This window comes from Gallus gallus, chromosome 3, assembly GCF_016699485.2.
Source record: "Gallus gallus isolate bGalGal1 chromosome 3, bGalGal1.mat.broiler.GRCg7b, whole genome shotgun sequence".
In the NCBI taxonomy this organism is placed as follows: Eukaryota; Metazoa; Chordata; class Aves; order Galliformes; family Phasianidae; genus Gallus; species Gallus gallus.
In genome coordinates, this window is record NC_052534.1 from 44,150,428 (window position 1) to 44,172,018 (window position 21,591).

The 21,591-nt window shown below is 38.6% G+C and overlaps 2 protein-coding genes across 4 annotated transcripts in view; one reads left to right on the plus strand and one right to left on the minus strand.

Annotated features, from left to right (window-relative positions):
• PACRG (PARK2 coregulated) overlaps nt 1-9,823 on the minus strand; it is a 191,576-nt gene extending 181,753 nt beyond the window's left edge. The window contains exons 1-2 of the mRNA XM_419614.8: nt 9,789-9,823; nt 9,404-9,582 (exon numbers count right to left, since the gene is read on the minus strand). Of these exons, the coding sequence (XP_419614.2) occupies nt 9,404-9,550 (147 nt within the window). The 5' untranslated portion in view covers nt 9,551-9,582; nt 9,789-9,823. The remainder of the gene's footprint in view (nt 1-9,403; nt 9,583-9,788) is intronic.
• Nucleotides 9,824-10,146: 323 nt separating this feature from the next.
• The window catches only part of PARK2 (parkin RBR E3 ubiquitin protein ligase), a 680,874-nt gene continuing 669,429 nt past the window's right edge, over nt 10,147-21,591 (plus strand). For all 3 annotated transcript variants that reach the window (XR_005858705.2, XM_419615.8, XM_040698150.2), the window contains exon 1: nt 10,147-10,239. Coding sequence is in view for 2 of the 3 variants with exons in the window: in XM_419615.8 (XP_419615.4) it covers nt 10,233-10,239 (7 nt within the window). In the remaining variant the exon portion in view is untranslated. The remainder of the gene's footprint in view (nt 10,240-21,591) is intronic.

Below are 21,591 nucleotides of genomic sequence, written 5' to 3' on the forward strand. Positions count from 1 at the left end.
ACATCAAACAGACAAGCAAGAAAATACTGCACCCTATGATTTTGATTTAAAGCTTTTTTTTTTTTTGTGCAGAATAATATGTATTGTCTACTGACTGCGCAAAAACTTCAGTAATGTGCTTCTGCCTAATGAAATAGGTATCAAAACAGAAGTTTAAACACCTGTTCTTCCTCCACATGACTCCTATATAGGAACTCAACAGTATGCCATGCTCGCTTCGAGGTATTAATGAGTTTTCAATGCATGTTTATATCCGTAGTGTATTTTATAATATGCTTTAACTTTTAAGTTTTAAATTATGTGCAGAATTTTTGTTTGTTTTGTTCTAGACAAGTGATAAAGAATCTCCCATCACAAAAAATCGTTGTATGATCCTGAACAGGCTAATGACAGTAGCTTGCACTTAAGTCACATGATGCTATATCCACATCTGTTATCAAATAGAAAAAAAAAATGTATTCACTCTTGCTATCAGGATCTTATTTTTTCTTTACAAAAACAGGAATGCAGAGTAAGTTTGCTTTTTTAAATAAGAACCTTGTTTTCAGACAGACAAGCATGCAAACTTGCACTTACATTAACAAATAGCATCACAGATGTATTAAGAGTTAACTTACGTGTGTACTGCCCACAGGCAGCTTTTATTATCTAATATTTTATTATCTAACCAAGGTAACAACCTACTGTCAGGTAAGAAGCCTGACTGAAGTTCTATTGAAGGTCTATTCTGACTCTAAAATTACATTTCTCTATAATGAAATTTTACACATACCTTTTACTTACACCTCTCAGAGACAAAAATTTGCAACTGTAATAGTTGTAATATTTGTAAGGTACCCACAGTCAGACTGTAACTGTTAAATGAAAGGCTTCATACAGAAGTCTTCAGCAAATTGTGTCCACATACCAGACTTTTACAACAGTGTACTTAATCTAACTGAAAATGTATTTTATTTCAGAAAATCAGTTATCAGAGTGCAATAAATTTTCTAGGAAAAATGATATAGCTATGCTATCAAAATGAAAAGCTACACCAATCTGCCTACATGAATGTCAAATATACCAAGGAATTGACTGCTGCTGGGAGGAACAACTCAGTCTTCCACAGCTTATTTATATTACACGGTATAGAAATCTGATCAGCCTACTAATACAGCACTGGTGGTCACTATGTTTTGGCTTTGCAGTAATTGCTATTTCAAAGTAGTCGAGAAAACTTCATGCAGAATAAAAGAAAAGGAAAGAAAACAAGAAGATATGCCCAGTTCAAAACCCTACCACATTATTTCAGATAAAAATAGACTATGCATAAAGAAATATTAAAAAGTAAAAACAAGAAAACCTCCATTTGCTTGACAAGGGTTCCACTCCTCAGTATTTAAAACAATGTAAAAATTGTTTTCTGCTCATCTCTGGAGAAATCTGCAGAGCAAAGTCATAGCAAAAGTCCTGTTGTATTGGTGACCATCCAGCTCTCCACTTTGGAGAATCTTATTTAGTTCCTTTCCTGTTTCCTCAGTGTTTAGCAGAGGGTTGTTAGTTAGGGTAGTATGGTTAGGACTTGACCTTTAAGGTCTTTTCCAACCTGAGTGACTCCATGATTCTTCCACTATTTTCTCAAGAGTAAATGCCATTGTGGTATTTTTCCTGTCTTCACTAAGTTTCCAATGTCATTTAAGATACAACACTGAAAAGAGGAGACTGTGAGACAAGGGACAGCTTCCAGAGGTTGACAGCCACAGACACTGCCTGCTGACTCAAATCCCCACAGCATTAGATGCAGACTTGGCAGCAGTACGTGCTGCATAGTTAGAACAGATTGTATAAGAATTAGCTGCAGCACACATCTCAGCTGATAAACACCTGTTGCTGCTATCAAACACTGATGCAGCCTTACAGAGTCCAGTCTGCCTATGCACTGCAAGTGCTTCCTCTCACTTCATCTTTGTTTAATATATCTTTTGCACTGACCTTCCCCAGAAAGAGCTTTCTCAATGGCTTCCCTGTCCCATTCCCATTCTTATCCCATCCTTGTCCTTTTGTCAGTACTTCTCTTCCTTCAAGGGGCTTCATATCAGTATAGCTTTCCAAGAATAAATTTCAGACCCTTTCTCCTTGCAAACAACATATCCTGACCTACCGACTGTTGTGCTGCACAATCCATAGGCCATTTTTCTTTTTATAATCAACTCAATCCCATTACTGAGTAGCATTTCCTTCTATCATGATGTTGTATGATGCTGCTAAATATTGTGGTCTAATTCAGAAATTATGCACAGATTTTTCATAAGAGGTATTTTTGGTACTCATGACAAGAGAACATACAAAAATGTAATATGTAATGTCAATTCAGGTGGTATTTAATCCATTCTGTGTTGAAGTGCTGATCATTTATGACTCTGCAACAACCTAAACACAATGGATGGGTGAAACATCCATTAGAGACATACATACACAGAACGGTTCTAAAAGACATGATTTTTTATATTTGACTGTGATACACATAATGGCACCTAGTTTACCAACTTAGCATCTTAGCCTAGGCTCAATCAAGATCCAGACACCGGGGCTGAAACTACCAATTTCAAACCTATATCCTGTTATATTCACAATGTCATTCCTCTTTGCAAAGCATTAACAGTGTACAAAGGATTCAAGATTCCCTGATTAAGAGAAGAGAAACAAGCGTAGGTTGCTTTATGACTGCACAGAGAATGTAGCTGGAGAGAAGATGCAGCTTCTGCTTCTGTCGTTACTTCTAAATTTTAAATTGAACAGTGATTCAATAGACAGCTCAAGATTTCTCACTTGCATTCTGGCCAAGTTTTCTATTCCCTTGAGGTATCCTCTATATTAGGTTTTTGTCCCACAAAACTATTTCAGAAAAGAGGTGGAGGTGCCATTATTCATCCATTTCTACCACTGTTGCTTATAATGTAGGATTAAGACATCCTGTTTAGAAAGGAGTTTCACTTCCTTCAACTAATCAGTCTTCCATTTACAAAGAATTGGTCTCACTATCTTTTTGTTCATATAAGATGTTACATTTTTAACAAAGATTTCAAATCAGCTTTCTAAAAGAAAGGCTACATCCATACGTCCTATGGGAACTTCTGGAGTCTATGGGTGAAAGGTGCATAGCGGATGCTTTCTAACTCAGCAATGAGAGATGCTCCACAAGTAGCATCTCCTATTTCATTCTGTTTGCCCACAATGTCAGAGGCAGATGTTGGTGGGATGGCAGTAGAGGTTGAATCTTCTCATCAATATTCTGTTACATTCCGTTACCGTGTGACAGATGGCAGCAGAGGGGCAGTCTGACAAAACGGGGTCTGATGTGGCAGTGCATATGAAGCAAAGGTGTGTCACTGAATTCCTCCATGTGGAGAAAATTGTACCCACTGACATTCATTGACGTTTGCTGAATGTTGATGGAGACCAACAGTGGATGTGAGCACAGTGAGCAGCTCGGTGAAGCATTTCAGCAGTGGCAACTGTGACAGTGGGTCACCCCCACTGGTGCAGATTTTTACAAGCACAGGATACAGGCTGCTGTTCATTGCCGGTGTAAATTCATTGCTAATGGTGGTGACTATGTTGAAAAAGAGTGTTTTGTAGCTGAGAATTTTCTCTATCAAATATTGCTATTGTGCTCTTTGTCTCTCTTGTAGTTTCCGTGGAAATAAATAAGAGGCATTACCGTCAGAGTGAACTACATAAATTTGGGAAATATTGACTCAGGATAATTGCTCAGGACCCAACACGGTGACTGCTTAGAAACTTATTCTGAGACTGTTGCCTATTTTCTAAAATTTTCTTCTGATAGTTGGGAGTCAAGCACCTGAAAACCAGGTGCTCACTTCATACAGTGAAACACAAGACTAAGACACCCACATACTCAAACCTCTACAGGATTTTAACTTGTACATAAACTGTAATATTGCAAGAGTTTTTCCATCGTACACTTTCAAGAATTTAATGTGATATTTGCTCTTTTATATTAGTTTAGGTTACGAAGTTCAAAACGCTTTAGTTTCAGTGCCAGAATTTGACAACTGCCTTCATAACTGTCTCCATTTAGAATATTTTATTCATTAGTTCATAAAAATCTGATTAGCAAAAGATTCTTGAAACATCATTGCCATAATGTTTTAAAATCAATTTACATTTACCTCCCCTAGCTATGAAATTTAAAACTGTACAAAATCTTTTTATATGTAAAATATTATGAGTCAGATGAAGCAACTTAAGAAATGTCAATCAAAAATATGGAAGGGATTCTAACTCAATCTGTTTATTATCTATTTTAAGTCGTATGACTGAATTATAAAAAAAAGATTTATCAGAGATTTAAGTGTGTAAGAGATCTTCATAAATGAAACAGTATGACTTCTTCATATGCTTGAGGATATTAAACAAATCTTATCACTGTAGATACAAAAAATATCAACCTTCCCTCACCTTTGCAAAAAATTAAGGGCTGATTTTAAAGTCTTAAAGTATTAAATACCGAAAGCAGTATGATTAAGTCACATAAATTACAGCTGGAAAACATAATACAAAATAAAGGTTCTTAGAAGGTATTATGATCTTAAGCACTAAGTGCTTTTCAGTGTTCGGCTTTGGCGTTATGCTATCATGGTCACAATATTAATGTGCTTATTATGGTAAAAGAAATAGGATTGGAAAGGAACATGGATATTTTCCCTTTCTGAAGGGAAATAAAAACACTGTGTTGAAGCCTTTCATGTTGGGATCTAATGCAACTGAAGTGCCTCATCGATTCAGTTGCATAACTATGAGTAGTGTTACAGAGGAGGCAGGAATGCACAGAAGCAGGCAGGGGTGTAACAGCCTCAGATTTGTTAGTCTACACCATGATGAGCTGTAAGTTAAGTTTGCACTATGAAAAAAAATTGTTGCTTTTAATCTAGGTTTAACTACACCCTAGCCCAGTTCACTGCATGGCCACACAAGCGTTTATTGCAAGTTTATCCTGCTTTAGGTGTTTGTGAAATTACTCTGCTAAAACTTGGTTTCACCACTGGTTTTAAGTGAATTAAGACCAAGATGTTGCAGATAAGGACTTATGCTTATAACACATTCCTGTTTCCTCCCCTTCTTGCAGTATTAATTTACCAGCCTCCTGTGTAGTTGTAAGAAACACCAATGCAGACACAAAAGGAGTGAAGAAGCATGCTTTCAGGACAGGTAGGAGGGCAGGAATGAGGAGCCTTGTGGCAGTAAGGATCTTTGCTTGCCTCAGCCCTGAAGACCACACATGTACACTTAGCTTGAACAAGATGTTGTTCAGCAGAATCAGTTCCCTGAACTTCTACAAATGTACAAGTTCCCCTACTGTACAAATGTAGGCACAGTATGTGACAGTAGTAATAAATAGCCGGAAGCAGGAAGAAGATAGGACTGCCTCCCAGAGTAATGAGTTTAAATTCCCTTACAGTCCGGAGCAGTTCCCCAAAAACATACATACTACTGTCCGATACACATTTAACAAAATACACCTTTAGGTTGACATTACTTGCTCCAAACTTACTATCTTTTCAATAAATTAACTACCACAGTAGAAATGTAAAACTTTCTTCTTGCAAATAGCACTTTCCTATAGTCATAAAAACAGATTAGGCACTGTTACTGCTACAACGTAAATAAAATAAGTAGTTTTGGTTACACAGGGTGGGTGAATATGAAAAAAATACATAATCAAAAGTATCAGAATTTAAATGAAATCATATTATCCCTGTGGTTAAAAAGAAATTCTTGCTCTGAATTATTATAAAGGGGGAGAAAGTCCTCTACACACAGGGCTGATAATTGAAGGAGTTTAAACTTCAAAGACTAAGAGTTCATTCCAATACAGGCTTCCAAATGAGAAACAGAGGAATGAAAATCCAGGATTGTAATCTAAACAACTTTTTTCCTACTTATAAACAATTACATTCTTTTTGGAGATGGGAGCTGTGTTTCTGCACATAGCAAAGTCTCCCCCATGTTAAATAGCTATACTTTGCTTTTTTTTTTTGTAATCCATGAATCAAGCAATGTTTACTATCACCTCACTTCTAAATCCATTTAGTAAACACACACACTTTATGCTTTACACACAGGATAGATGTGGCCACTTATTAACAGCAGGTACTGACTGCTTTCATGAAGCACACAGACGGATGCACTAGTCATGTTTTATAAAACCTACAGGTTTTCACACAGAGCTAGGAAGAAGATTTGAATTCTACTCAAAGGAGTTAAGACTGATACTCTGCAGATGCAGACACTCCAACATAATTGGCACTAGTGTCACTAAAGGAGGGCCTGTAGAGAAAGGATAACTGTCTTTTCTGATGAAACTGGCATTTCAGTGTAAAAAATTCAAAGTTCTTTAAAAACAGCAAAATCAAGAACATTATTCCATAGCTTTATTGGCTCAGCATTCATGAAGAGATGTCTTATGTTCCAATTCTACTAAAAAATATCAGATCCTTTATAGCTAGTAACGATGGACACTGAATACACACTCTCCTTACAAGTGTTTCTACCACTAGTTTATAAAAGAGAAGTGGGCATTAATACTTGGCTCCCTCGAGTATGTACAGTTACAGAAAATAGGAAAAATAGACAATTGTCTGGAGAGGATCAGAAGAGAACAGAGGCATCTTCCTGCTGTCCATGTTCATGTAGAGATATTATTGTACTTGATACCTTGCATATAAGTTTTTAATTTTAATCTTAACGCTACTCATGCAGTACAGGTGAACTTTGAGCACATAATGTGGCACTCTTGACTCTACTTGGAGGACAGAACAATTAAAAGGTAAATGTCATAGTATCTAGCTTGTTAGTATAGAAGGCCTTCATTGGATTTTGCCCCTAAATTCCACCACTATACAAATTTCTAATTTCAGAAGGAAATAACATACAACACATTTTTCAATTCTGAAACAATTTTCTTGGTGAATATTTATTAAGTAATGTATTTCAATTAGTAAATTTAAGATGCAATATGCCAGAGCTTAGAAAAGTCTTGGATATTCTATGAAAGTCACCAGAAGCCTACATTTCTGTACTTATCACTGGCTGTGAAAACTGACTTCAGAAAAAAACTTTATCCAGCAACTTTCATGAAAAAATAGCTAGTAAGACATTCCCCGCACAAGAAACTTCAAAGAACTCTGGAACCTTCACTACTATATTTACAGTCATATGTGCATAATGGTAATTCACTAACCTACGCCCTTTTCACTGCACGTATGCACAAAAGGTTATTAATCTGTACCTCACAGTCTGACCTGGAGATGCTGAACAAGTCACTGACGACACTGCACCCTGTCATGCTGTTAAAAAGAATTGCCATGCTTTAACTATATTAGCTTGCTGTGCTTTTAACCCACCAATCAACTCCTAAGCCTTCCATGACAACTTCATCTATGATGTCAACCTCTGACAAGTGAGTACTTAATAAATCTCAAGCTCTGTTGTTGGAAAAGAGAAAAGAAACTCTCATTTCTACAGAGACTGAGTGGCAGTGAGATAATCCTTACTCTATTCTGACATTTTGCACATTGACCCCAGGGAAATAATTCCTGTCTGCCTGTCCTCACTCAGAACTTTTGGAAAATAACAGCCTTGGACTTCAAACAGTCTCATTGCTTCCCAGGGAGCCAGGGAGTTAGGAAAAGAACCTGTGGAATGGGTCAGAACTCAGTTAGCCCTATCTCCAACAGAGTACCACAGCAGCAGACAGGCAGGGCAGCAACATGATAGCTTCCCAGATAGACCAGAGAAGAACCACTGCTGTTGAAGATCTCCACAGCTTAGAGAAGGGTACTCATGTGCTAGCGACAGGCCCAGCTAAGGGAAGCTGTATTAGATGACCTCCAGAGGCCCATGCAAGCAACATGAAAGATGATCCAATGAGTGGCTCCAAAGGCAGTAGGTTTGCCTGTTTGCTGTTGCTCATGTGTTGATAGCAACACATGATTTAATATTCTGATGTTTAGAAAGCTAGAACTGGTAACTATAAAAGTTAAAATTTTACACTTTTTTAAAAGAAAACTTGAATTCTGATTCAAGTGATAGCTAGTTATGCTCATAAGTCAAGGCTCTCTTTTTAAAAACAAAATACATATATTTGTCCCTTTTGAAACCACTGATTCTTCTAGACTAAACCAAGTATCTCTTACATATCAAGATATAAACAAACACATCTAAGTATCAATGACTTTAATTTTGTAGAGAGAAAAGTCTTTAAAAATAATCCCTAAGCTCAGAGTCTATTCCACATCTACAGGATTAAAACCAAACAAACTAAACCATCTATAAATCACTCCTTGGATTATTTTAGCCTTGCATTCTTCCCACTGAAGTGAAACAAGTTTTCATTTTACTAAAAACGTTTATGTACAGAACTTCTGTTCCATTTAAACTTTGTTAAAAGATGGATTTTTTTACTCTTCTTAAGAGAGTGTTCTTACAGAAAACAAATCTGTAGACCTCAAAAATTAGAATGCTATATCAAAACAAGGGAAATGATACGTTTCACAGATGAAATCAGAATGATAAACATAATAATGATAATAACTTAAAAAAAAGCAAAACAGAAAAAACAATAGCTAGTTAAAGCACTGAATTGTGTCTAAATAAAGAGAAATACAAATCCAATTCAGGAGTTTCATATCAATTCCTTCACTTACATGTAGACTATTTGCATTCTGCACTAATTGAAGCTTTTATATTTGTTCCTTAACTATGATAAAAGTAGACAAATAAGATAAAGCAATTTGAACGGCCTTGATCCCATTGTTTTCACTCATGTACCTCTAAGTTCATTAGAAAACAGGTTACTAATGAAAATGAAGTTTGCTGGATCCATTCCTCTTAGCCTTTGAAATATCAGATGGAGAACTAGTTCCTCTACAGGCTACTATTCTAATTCTGTGCAAGGTTTTACTGTTCTCCGAGTTTAGTTTAAAAATGACCGTATTTTCCAGATCTTTGCCATCTGTCGTGACACGCACAGCAAACTTATTCCACGCTGCGTCACTACGTGTAAGCACTTACACGTGAAGTGCTTACAGTATCGTCTGGCAGCACGCTGCAAAGCGCGAGGCTGGGAGCCTTGCAGATAGCTCTATGGGCTGACAGCTAACAACACAGCGCCCGCACCATGCAACGCAGGACCTTGCAGAAAGAAAGGCGCCTCTATTTCCACAGGCATAGGCTGTTACCTGGTGAGAACAAGCCCGTGAAACCTGCAGGCAGCCGTAGCAACCAGCAAACTCCAGACGCAGTTCCAGCACGCACACCCCTGCCTGGCAGGCTTCGCTCCCCGCCCAGAGGACGCGTCTGAGGGCGCCACTTAACACCACTACGCTAGCCGCAAACGTACCACGGTGTTTTTCATCATGGCTTTAACAGTGAAGCCGTCAGAGACCTGCTGCTTGGTTTTCTTCACGTGTCCCAGCGGCTCCTGCTTCTGGGGACGCCTGTTCCCCGCGGGCTTGGCGGGGCCGCAGCCCGCTTCCTCCACTACCATCTCCCCGCAGCGGGCGAGAATCGGCACGCGGACTGCAAAAGCACAAGCAAACAACGGCCGGCCCCAGTCAGCTACCCGAGCACCGAGCCGTCCCGCGCACCCCGCAGCCAGCGGCACCGCCGCCCTCGCCCTCCTCCCGCTCCTTCGAGCCGCCGCCCTCGCTCCCCGGCTCCCGGCTCGTCCCGCTGTCCCCGGAGCCCCCGCTTCACCTCCGCTCGCCCCGGGCGCTCCCCCTCACCCCTGTGCCACCGGCCGGGCCGCGCGCCCGTCGCTAAGCAACGCGTCAACAACCGCCGCGCTGCCGGGTGGGGAAGCGCCGGAGGAACCCCGCAGGCAGCAAAATGAACGGCACGCGGCCCACGAGCGGGTGCGCGGGAAACCGGCGGGACACTGCGCTGCGCGACAGCAGTTGGCAGAAATCAGTTAAAGCGCGCGCGCGTGAGCGTGTGTCTGTGCGTGTGCGCGTGTGTCCACACGGGGAAAGCCAACAGCCACGTGAGGCAACGTGAGAACGCGAGAACTACGTTACCCAGGGAGCCCCGCAGCGCACGTGCAGTTCGCTGCCGGCTGCATTTCCTCCTCTGACCGCTCGCGTCGGGCGGGTGCCCGGGTTCGGAGCGCTCGAGCAGCGGGCTTGGGAGCGTGCGCGCGCCCCCTCCTCTGTCCTCCTCTCCCGGCCGCCATGATAGGTGAGTGAGCGCGCACCCCTGCCGAGAGCCCGGATGCTGGTCCGCCCTTTCCTGCCCGCATCGCTGCCGCTGCGGCAGGTGTCGGCTCCATGGGGACGCTGTGTGCTGTCTTCTTGCGGCCGTGTCCGCGTTGGTGGGTGGGTGCCCGCTGTCAGCGGTGCGGGAGCGGTCAGGGCACGGGGTCACGGCGTCACGGCGCGGGCAGGCAGGCTGCCCTGCCCTCTTCCAGCCCTCTGCTGAGGGGGGGCCCGTGACAGCGCGTTCAGGGCCTGCAGCCAGAGTCGTTTTTAATTAATTGCTATTTCCCTCCGCTATATCTACGTAAATACCGCTGGGCAAGCCTTGCGGGATTCACGAACCTATTTGGCCGTGACGCTTTCTTGGCCTGGCATGGTGCTTGCTGGCAGCGACGTGCAAAAGAAGCGAGTTAGTCCTCATGCAGGCTGCGTGCTTGGCCGTTTGGTCCTTGAGGGGCTCCGCAGCCGCCTGTTGCTGCTGCTGCTGCAGTTGGCGCGAAGCAGCGAGCTTCTGTGTGTGCTGGGCTCTGCCGCCGAACTGCCCCGCGTCCAGCCGCACGGTGCCTTCCTGAGGTCCGCTTCCTCAGGCGCCCTGCCTCAGCCTCCCTGTTCGCCGTGGTTGTTGTCTGCTAAGAATGACATGACAACGTGCTGTGCTTAAAGAGAGCACAGGAGATCACGTAGTCCACCATATCAGTGCTAACATTATCTCCTCTGCTGATTTGTTGGCTTGCTATAGTATATAAAATCTGTGTTTACAGGGCTGCAGTGTTTGCTTTTGAGAACTTCGAGGTAATACCCTTGTGGTTACGAAGTTCACGCCTTCAGCCTTCACAGTGAAAGGTTTCTGTTTGTACACTATGTATACAGACATGCTTTACGTGACTGAGGAATTGTTGCTTTACGTTTGCTGTGGTAGACAAATGTTTCTGAATATTGATTGTGAACTGTACTCCCCCGTTAGCTGCAGATTTATAAACACTGCCTTATGTGAGTTGCTGCTCCAAGTGATTTAAGCAGCAACCTTTTGTTTTAATGAAGAAAGTAAAAACAAACACGCACAAAGCTTCCAGCACTCCCAAAAAAACTCTGTAAATACAAGAATTGCTTTCAAAGTACATGATGTGATGTAGTCCAATATCCCGCCCTCTGAAAAGGTTCCTCAAAGCACTTAAGAGTTAGGAATACTATGGCAAAGATGAGACTGGGAAGGAAAGGGGGAAACACTGTAATTTGTGCCAATGCTTTTTTTACTCGGAATGCTTAAAAAATATATTATGAGGTAAATAATATATTTTCCAAAATGTGTTATTCTTGTAACTCTGGAGATGCTCGATGTCCACAGTGAGTTATTGTGGCAAGACAGGACAGATGTGCAATACATGGCAATTAATTCCTTTGATTGTTTTTTAATTTCCTATATGTTTCTTCCATTTAATGCCACTTTGCAGTTGTGCTATGACGTATGGAGAACAGACCTCATTAGCATGTTAGTCTTGCTATTTTAGGTGTTCTTTTGTATTTTGTTCATATTCAGTTGTTTCTTATTTTTTTTTCTTTCACTGGTGAAACAGGTGAACGTTTAAATTCCTTCTACTCTAAGTCTCTTTATATTTATTTATTTATTTTAATTTTCCTCTGTGAAGTTTTCCAAGGTTTTTTTTGCTGAGGAAGGCTTTTTTTTTTCTGTAACTTGTATCATTCCAGACGAGGCTAAACCATTGACTTACATCGCTGACTCTTAGTAGTGTCCATATGACTTCTCCTCCTGCTTGGTATTGCTTTCTCTTGTTGAAGTTTGCACAGAAGGATTTGCTTACAGATAGATTTTAAAACGGTAACCTCTTACTTGTAAAACAAATACTAATCATATATTTAAATTAAAATATGTAATAATATAATTAAAATGGGCTTATTTTCAGTAGGAGATTATTCCGTGAGAGGGGCCTTCAAAATAAGCATATGTAGAACGTCCTTGGATGAATGTATCTGTTAGGGCTGTGACACGCATGGCATTGCACTGAGCTCATGAATGCTTCTGGAATTTTAATTATTCAGTACATCTTTAGAAGTTTGTCAAGATAAATACCAAAGGCAGATCTTGGTTTTATGTCTGCTTTTAGAAGATTGTTTCTTTTGTAATGTTTTACCTTTTCAGTGAGGTTGCAAGAATGATTCCTCAACTGTTGTTCCACTTCTGCATGTATTGCTTTATAAATTACAATCAATTTATGCTCCTTGCCGATGGGTTGTTCAGTTAAAAACTTCAGGAAACTTACAGATGCGTGTTTAATATTTTTTTATTAATGAAAATGATTTAATTGTATAAATGAGAAACACTAAATTAAACAGTTACTCATTTTGAGTACTATATGTATGTTCTCTGACTGATGGAAGATGGGAATCTTCATGCGCTACTGACTACTGCGGAGCCAAATTGGTATTCCCTTTCTATATTTGCAGTAGTGGTTCAAGTTACATGAGCAGAGTGTCTGCTACTTGAGAGGTGTTGTGCTTTTTTGTCTTCTGTCAGTCAGTTCTTGAGGGAGCTTGCTATAAATGCAAGTGTTTCTGTGGGCAACTTTTGTACTACTATTTACCTTAAGCTCAAATGATTTCATGTCCTATTTCAAAATTAGTGTCTTTTTTGTTTTATCACTTTGCTTCCTCCACATTGATTTATATATGTTTTTTCTATGTGCACGTTTGCTCAGTGGCTCTTTGTGCTTCAGTGGAAACAGTGGAAATACCTATGTGTTGGAGAGAATTCAAAGTTTTAAAGCAGTAAAGCTAAGAACATTCAGAAATCATGAGTTTAATGTTAAATTGTGTCCAATGAGAAGAAAACTGATCAGCCTAGAGGCCTGATGAATGCAAGCTGGAATTGCCACCACTGCTCGTCCTCTCTTTTCTGTAGTGCCAGGCTGGCTAATGCTTTGAGAGTGCATTTTAATGGTTAATGGCTGATGTGGGGATAGAGTCTGCTGGTGATCCCTTGTAGTGACTTTTTTCCTGATCAGCAATGCTGTTGCTTGAACATGGAGCAGTGGTTGAGAACGACTTTACTGAAGGGCTGATTTGCAGCTGATGGGTGCCTTATACAGCACTAACTGTGCTGATATATAGAGCTTTCTCTCTTATGTGGTGAATATTCTTTTTTCTTATTCTTTGAAAGAGAACAGCAGAACTAAAAAAAATACACCTACCTTTTAACCACCATGTCTGTTCAAATGGGGCTGATACTGTCACTTTAAAATTGTTTCCTAAGTTATCCTATTGAAGCCTAATCCGAGGAAGAAGTTTTGGAGGACAATGTGTGTTAAAATCTCCTCCACAGAAATAGGAACCAACTGTGGGCTTTTTTTTGTTTTTCTGAGGAAAATTGTAAAACAAACAAAGCAAAAAAAAAAAAAATGCTGCGTACCATTATATACAGTTCTCTGTCAGAATGTTGGTGAGCTTTTGTGAGGACACACAAAGAATATTGAATAGGGCCTTAAGTATTTTAGAAATTTATTCCACAGAGAGTTTGCAGCTGGCATGCATACAAGTTATTGTTATCTTGGAATGATTGTTGAAAATAATTCTAAGGCCCATTTTTTCCTACCACTACAATGAGTGAAAATGTTAAGTAATAATGTAGTCATGATGAAATGGTGAAAATGTTGTATATATTTGTATTTATTTCTAGAAACACAGACTGTTGTTGGGAGCCAGGAATAATGGAATTGATAACATGCTTCATGATTAAGATGTTACATATGAAATAACTTCTTAGTTGACTAAAGTCATTAGTTGTTCATTGACTAGTTCTAGGTTTCTTAATAATTTTCTTTACTGATGAAGGGAAGTTATTTCTTTTGGAGAGAAAATATAAGCGGTAGACTAAAAGTAGGTCTTATGTTCAATTTTATTTACTATTTATTTGCTTGAAAAGATAAAAATGGTCACATAAATATGAGGATCTTATCAAGCCTGGGGGCCTCTTTAAGAAGCGCTGAACAATATGGGATTAGTCAAAAGGAAAATACCCTGGTGTTATTTTTGAAGATAATATTCTGTGTGGATTGACAAGAAGTAAACAAAGACTTCCTGGCGACATTCTGCTTTTCAAGTGCTCACAAAATAAATAACAGTAATGTAATATCTTACACATTAAAATATTACACATTAAGACTAATAAAGCAGTGGCTATGGATGTTCTGAGGCAGTTTTCTGAGTCTTTTAGCTAAGACCCTAAAGACACAACTTCATGTTACCTTACAATGACCGGGATCTCTACCCTTCTCTGTGTTGTCTGTTTACTAGTAATATATATGAAAATAGAATTATGAGTGGGTACATATGAATGCGTGTTAATTTAAGATCTGCTTCTGTGTTATTCTAAACATTTGTTGTAGTAGCGTTGTGGGACTTCTGATCTAGTCAAATTGATCATTAAAAGAAATTGTTCCCATTTCTTTTTCCCTTGGTCTTCCCTCACAGGCTCTGCTGCTATCTGCACATCCTGCCTCACTCCTCTCACTGACATATTGGTAATTTGACTCTTGGACTAATTAAACTTATTTTTGTACCAAAGAACCCTGTCCATTTCTTGCTGGATTTCATTCTTATGGAAGTGCCTAGTGAAAATTAAAGTCAGCTCAAGATAAGTGGGATGTGCAGGAGATAGCAAAAACGGGACAAAACAATTTGATCTATGTGGTTCTTCTTGTGTACATTCACCCTCTATTATTGTGGAGTGTGCTCAGCTTCTAGTATTGTCAGGTACACATGCAGAACTGACCAAGGGTTTTGCAGTCCCTTGCACAAAAGACAATGTAAAACAGAAAACCATATTTAAGTCCCTCTTTGATCTTTAAAATCTGTAACTTTTCTGTTTCCAAATATTGTACTGCAAGGCTCACCTGGCTCCTTTGTATATATTTTGATCAGTACAAAAGCAGTGGAAAGGTGGGTGGCATTACACAACACCTGAAAAGTCAAACAGAACCTTTTCGTCTGTTTTATTCCTGATATTGAACAAGTTGGAGAAAATCAGAACGTTGTTGTGTACTTTTGGAGGCTGCATGAACCCTGCCTGATTATACTAAACCATCTCTGAGCTCTAACTTTTTATATTGTGTCACTTTCCTCAGTAAGTGTTTTCATGCCTATATGAGCACTGTTAATGTTTGACCCAGGAAAAAATGTAGCATGAACCTTTTCTTCTTGCTTTTTTTGCATTCCATGACTTTGGAATGTCTCTTGTGGTCAGCTTGTCTTTTGCATCCACGCTCTAAGCCTAAACCCTTTGACTGAGAGCGTTTGCAATCCTGATGTGAGTATATGAAGGAAAAGCATTTAGAAGTTGATTTGATAAATTGTTTTGGAGGTGCAGATACTGGTAAAAATGAATGAAGATGCTCATGAGGAAGGAGCTTGTCATTCCATGGCAGTTTAAATGACATCAAGGTTATCATATATTAATACGCAGGAAATGAAAGCACAGTTTCTTAGCTATCAAGAGGTATTGGTTAGGCCATGTTATTTGTGAAGGTGGATGAGGGGTGTATTTGTTGTTACAAGGCTCAGGCATCATTATTCACTTCTGTGTGTGAAGTCTTTTTTAAGTTATTACAAAATTCTTAAGTTTTATTGGTGTGTTGCGTTAAAAGGGTTGTTACAATGCTAACTTTACTTGTGATGACAAGCACATGATGAGCAGTGAAACTAATTTACATTTGTACATTTTTATTGAAAGCAAACCTTGTTTTTTTCTACAAACAAGAAGATATGGTTGGCCTTGCTTATCCCTGTTTTTCTCTCTAAGTGTAAAGCTGTTCTTAATGATGCCATCATTCCAGAAGTTCAGTTTCTTTGCTTTTTTTGTTTGTTTTGTTTTTTGTATTCTTCTATTATTTGTGTTTTCTGCATCTTCCATTCAACATATTTTGCTAAGTGGTCAGTTTGTCCCTTTAGCTCATTGACTTTTTTTTTTTTTTTTTAAACTGGTACATCTAGAAACTGGAAGTCTTGTGTCAAATCTAATGTATCACATTTAATAACTTTCAGTGTGTTGAGCTAAGGATATTCAGTTAACTTCAAAAGACTGTGAGTCACAACGAATGGGAATATCTGGGCTTTTCATGACTGCTGTGTGAGCTGTTTCTCTAAGACAGTCTTTCCATCAGTGAAAACATGAACTCTCATTGAATTTTCCCTTCCAAATTCCAAGAACAGTGTTCAGTTGCTTATCTTGCTCATTTTTTTTTTTTTTTTGGTATAGTTTTTCCTTTTTAAAATATCTTTAAATTTCTGCTGATATCCTTTGAAGTCATGGAAAAAGTGTTTTCCAGTTTGCTCACTGCTGTTAAATAAAGGAATTGTGAATGATGAAAAAGAAAGTGGTTTGTACTGGACATCATATTATGTTTCTGACATATGGTCCTCCTTGTTTTTTTTTTTTTTTTTTTTTTGGATGAGCTGTAATATTTTTGCTACATTTACGTTTGTATTTCTTCCTTTTTCTGATACAGTGTCCTCTGTGGAATTCTCTCAGTGGAAACATATGTTCAAAACTTCAAAGTAATTACCCTATTACTAAAAGCTTTGTAATCAGATTACTGAAACTAAATGTTCAAAAATATATATATATTGATTTTCTTTATCCAATCATATCGATTTCATTATGGTCTGCTCTGCTGCTGATTGAAGAAATGTGGCGGGACGAAGTCAAAGACAGTTTATAAGGAACATCAAAATCTGTTGTAAAGCCAATTCCTTGTGAACAAAAGTGAGCTTAGAGCAGTTTTTAGGCTGAGAGAGCAAGATTAGAATATATAAATGTTGCCCACTGCAAGAGCAAACTTCTAGCTGTATTTACCTCTCCTTGCCAAACTGCATAATCTGGCAATCTTGCTATGACTGAAGCATGAGCCTGTCTCCTTGTGCTAATTGACCCACTTTCTTAGAAGCATTAGGCTCAATGTGTGTCTGAACTACATGGGATAAATTTGTTTCAGCCAAAGCTGTTTATTGCCAGGAACAGTTTTTGATTGAAAACCAAAACAAACTACAACAGAAAAACCAAACTTCATTTTTTGCTTTAGCACAGACAGGTCATAATTCTTAGGTTTACAAGAGTACGTTGAGAGCAGGAGCTGTACATGATCTCATTTTTTCTTTAAGCATTCAAAGCTCATCTGGAAACTGTAGGACTGTCTGAAGAATTTGGGATGTTGATTTGGACAAAAAGGCTGTCTATTACAGTCTCACCAGGCCCTGTGTGTGTGTAGCAATCTGTTGACATGCTCTGTATTTTTTTCTTCGAGCTGTATGACCATACAGGCTCACCTTTAAGTAGAGTATTTTGACTTACTGACTTTACATAATCTGCAAATACTTTATTCATATTACCTGTGCTTCTGTTTAGTAGTATACCTGACTTTAGGCTCCTGTGTCCTTTATGTAAACACATGAATCTCAGAGAAACTTTAAAGCAGGCTAATGACTAATGTTTTGCATTTTTGAATTTTCTTTTCTTTTCCCCATATCCTACTCATCGTACTGATTGCCCTCATTGTACACAATAAAATAGCAGACAAAGCTGAAAAGTTTCTTTTACAGTACTTTTAACAATTTCCATTAGAATTATCCTGTCGGAAGCAAATGTCCCATCTGGTTTACTCTTTAACACAGCAAAACTACTTAGTGAGCTGTGTGGCACAGCCTGGCTGAATTCCACACAGTGCAGCTCTTGGCCCTAAGCAAGATGAGCACAATCTGTTTCCCATATTTCTAATAAAGGAAAAGAAGGGTTTCTTCATTTGCTTCTTTATTTTATTACGTTTACATTTTATGCCTTCCTTTCTTAGAATAGCTGCTTTCCTGCTGTTCTCTATTCTTTTTTTTCCCATCCAGGTAAAATGAAAACACATTGCAGCTTATAAAAGTACTGAACGCTGCTCTGAAAGAACATTAAAACTTGGTATTTTAAAACATAGCATGGGGCTTTGGCCACATCAGGCCTACTAAAACATCTGAAACTTAGCAAAGGTGCTTTGGAAGCCATTTCTTGTGCCTTAGATGTTCTGTGGACAAATGCAGGAGTTGAGTAACCTGTATGAAAACACAGGTGGGGTCACACAGCTGATCCCTGCCCTGCCCTGAGAGTTCACCTGTGCTGTCTGAGTTTAGCGGACTGATGCTTCAATCTGTAACTTCTCCTGTTCATGTTTGAGAGTTACTGAGAATTGCATGTACTTACCCTGGGTTAATACGTGTGTGTTTTGCGTGCAGCTCTTCCTGGATGTTATAAAAGTGCATCTCTGAATGAATCTCTGGATGAAATTAATCTTTTACTTATTAATATAAATAGAAATATAAGCACTTAAAAAGTAAACATCAGATACTTAATATTGTATCAAATACCTTACAGTTAATGAAACAGTGTATCATAACAGTGAACAGCTGCTGTGTTAACAGTTACCTTTTACTGAGGTGGGTTTTTTTTTTTTTTTTCAGCCAGATAACATTCTGACCAAACAGTATGTAACTTACATTGAAGTGAGCAAGTTGTTTTATGAATTTGGCTTTGTAAAGACATATCACAAGCATGTTTAGAATTTGATCCCTTTCTTCTTGCATATGTAGTGCTTTACGTTACGAATGCCAAGTAAGCTTCAAACAGCTACATAACTCTTGTGTGTGATATTACTTAGACTCAATATGGGCTTGAAATGTTTCTCATAGAGCACTCTACTTTTGTAGGTGTGGCATTTTCTACATTAATCACACACTGATAGTATTTGAAAAGTGTTTACCATTCTTGATTCATCAATAGTAAGAAATGAGCATTTCAATATTAGTAAACCTGAAAAATGTAGGGAATTTATGTGGGTAGCGGAGCAGCAATTGCTATCGTTCCAGTTAGGAGCTGGGAAGTCTTTGTGTTCCACTGTGTGAAATAAGTATGCAGTGTTAACTCCCATTTCTTTTTAAACGTGTTATTTTAGAACTGTTCATGTAATCAGTTTCCTGAGCTAAGAGAAAGACTGCCTGCTGTAAACCAATTTAAGATGCAATCACCACACACAAAACTCAAACAGTTGATTTTATATAAATATAGCTTTTGAAATCTTACTTCATTTTTAGACCTGAATATGATTAGGCAATCCTTTGAGGACAAAGGGCTGTGTACACAGGTGGAATCTTTATTTTGCCATTTGTGCAACTGGAGGGGGGAGGGAGGGAGTTCAAATACAAAATCAAGGAATGTTTGTCTTCTTTGTTCATTTTATCAAAATGAAATTATTATGCGTATCTACTCACTGCATCTCTGTATCTAAAAGAATAACCCTTCTTGGGTTTTTCCAATATAATCAGAAATGATTCGTCTAAATTTTGCCTTTATAACTATGTAGATAATGTATTCACCTGGTGCTGATAAGGGCAATGAAGACAGTCTCCTTTCTCCTTGTATGTCCAAAACGTAGTAATAGAACTCCTTAGTCTCATGTGCCTCAAAGGCTTTGCCCTTTTAACATTCACTAGTGCTGGACATTAGGTACAATTTACAGCAAGGCATTCACTAATAACGTTTCTTAACTACAGATTTTTTCAATCTTGTACCTAATTCTCCAAAACATCAGACCCAGGTATCTTGGAAATTACAATGAGGAAGGTGTAACGATTGGTCAGAAGAAAGCTTATTTAAGCCTAGATGTGGGGATGAGTTGAAACTGCTTGCTGGAGGTGCAAAGTAGGAGGGAAGATTTTTATTCTTTTAAGTACAGCTACTAAAAATGTATTCTCCCTATCCATGGTTCTGTATGGTGAAATTCTTAGGATTTGGGAAGGAGAGTTCTACCCTTATCTGGATGTGACTTGTTTTCCTTTCTGGTGATTCCTTTCCAGGATTCCCTTCCCTCAAAAACATTCATACTGCTTTGATAGTGAAGTTTTTTTTTACAGAAATTAGATGTAAGCTTTCCTTTTCCTGCTTTTTCCTACTTCCAGCGCCGTTCCACAGGCTGCCATTTTGATTGTTCTTTCTTCTCATGTAAATAAGGTGATGGTCTGGATGAGTTCCATGTGGAGGTTTACAAGGATCTGACATTTTACATAAAATTAGCAGAGTTGAGCACTTACAGTGCTTAGAGGTTTTTATCTACCAGATCTTTATTTAAATGATTAAGCTGCCATCCTGTCATGGCAGTTTAGGATTATAATTTCTTTTGAAAGTAGCCTCATATGAGGATATTAATCAATGATATTTTTTGCACAGCAGACAGGCTTTAGTTTTTCCTTTGAATTTAATATCGTTTGATGTTCCACGTTTTGCTACTGTCACAACTTTTTTCTAAATATTTTTTGTTAAAAAGATTTCTGGAATGCAGATGGATTACTCAGAAATACGGTCTCGTACCGGATGAGGGGTGTACAATATTAGTGATATTTTATTGGGATTTTTGTCCGTTCCTCATACTATCTCAGTTAAAGTTTTCTAAACAAATGTTTCTTTAATGTGTACTTCAGTATTTTAAGTAATCGGTTATCTACTTCTTTTTTCTTTAGTTTACGGGTGTTCTCCTTTTTATCCTTCCTTGGATAATTAAATTGTCCAAATGTGCATTTTACACTTTTGGTGATTGACAAGTGATATTGATTTGCCTCCTCCTCAGACCAAGCAGAACATTTCTTTTTCTTTTTTTCCCCAGTTCCTATCTATGGGTCTGGGCAAGGTAGGATTGTGTTGTCTATTCAGAGTTAGTTCAAAACAACAACAGATAAAATATCAATGAAGAATATTTGTATTAAACGATTTCTACCACCTCCCTACAAATAAAAGCAAACACAGATGGGGATTGTAGTAAAGCTGAGTGTATATAAACTGTTCTTGTCATGCTTGAGATTAGTTTTTGTCCTAGCCAGTTGAATTCAAGGATGTCTGTCTTCAATTCCTTCTTAATACCTGCGTTAAAGGTGGCCTAACGCATACATTAGGTAACATTATTGCATACAGAAGTGAAATAGAACATTAATATACTAGAAGATTTTTTTTAAGAAAAAATTATGTAGGGCTGGAAGACAGAACATTTGTCAGTACTTTTCTATAAATTCTTGCAGAACTTACTCTACTCAGCAGACGAATATTTTGAAATGGACTTGCTTTCCTTTAATTCTGTAAATATAAATCTGGTGGTTTTGTTGTCTTTTTTCTTTTTTTTTTTTCTTTCTCTTGTCCCCCCTTCATATGGTTTTGTTCTGATCCATCAAAGCAAAATTTGTTCATTTGGGTAAATTACACGTACATCATTGGTCTCCAGTCCCTTCTTAAATGTGCTTATGCAGA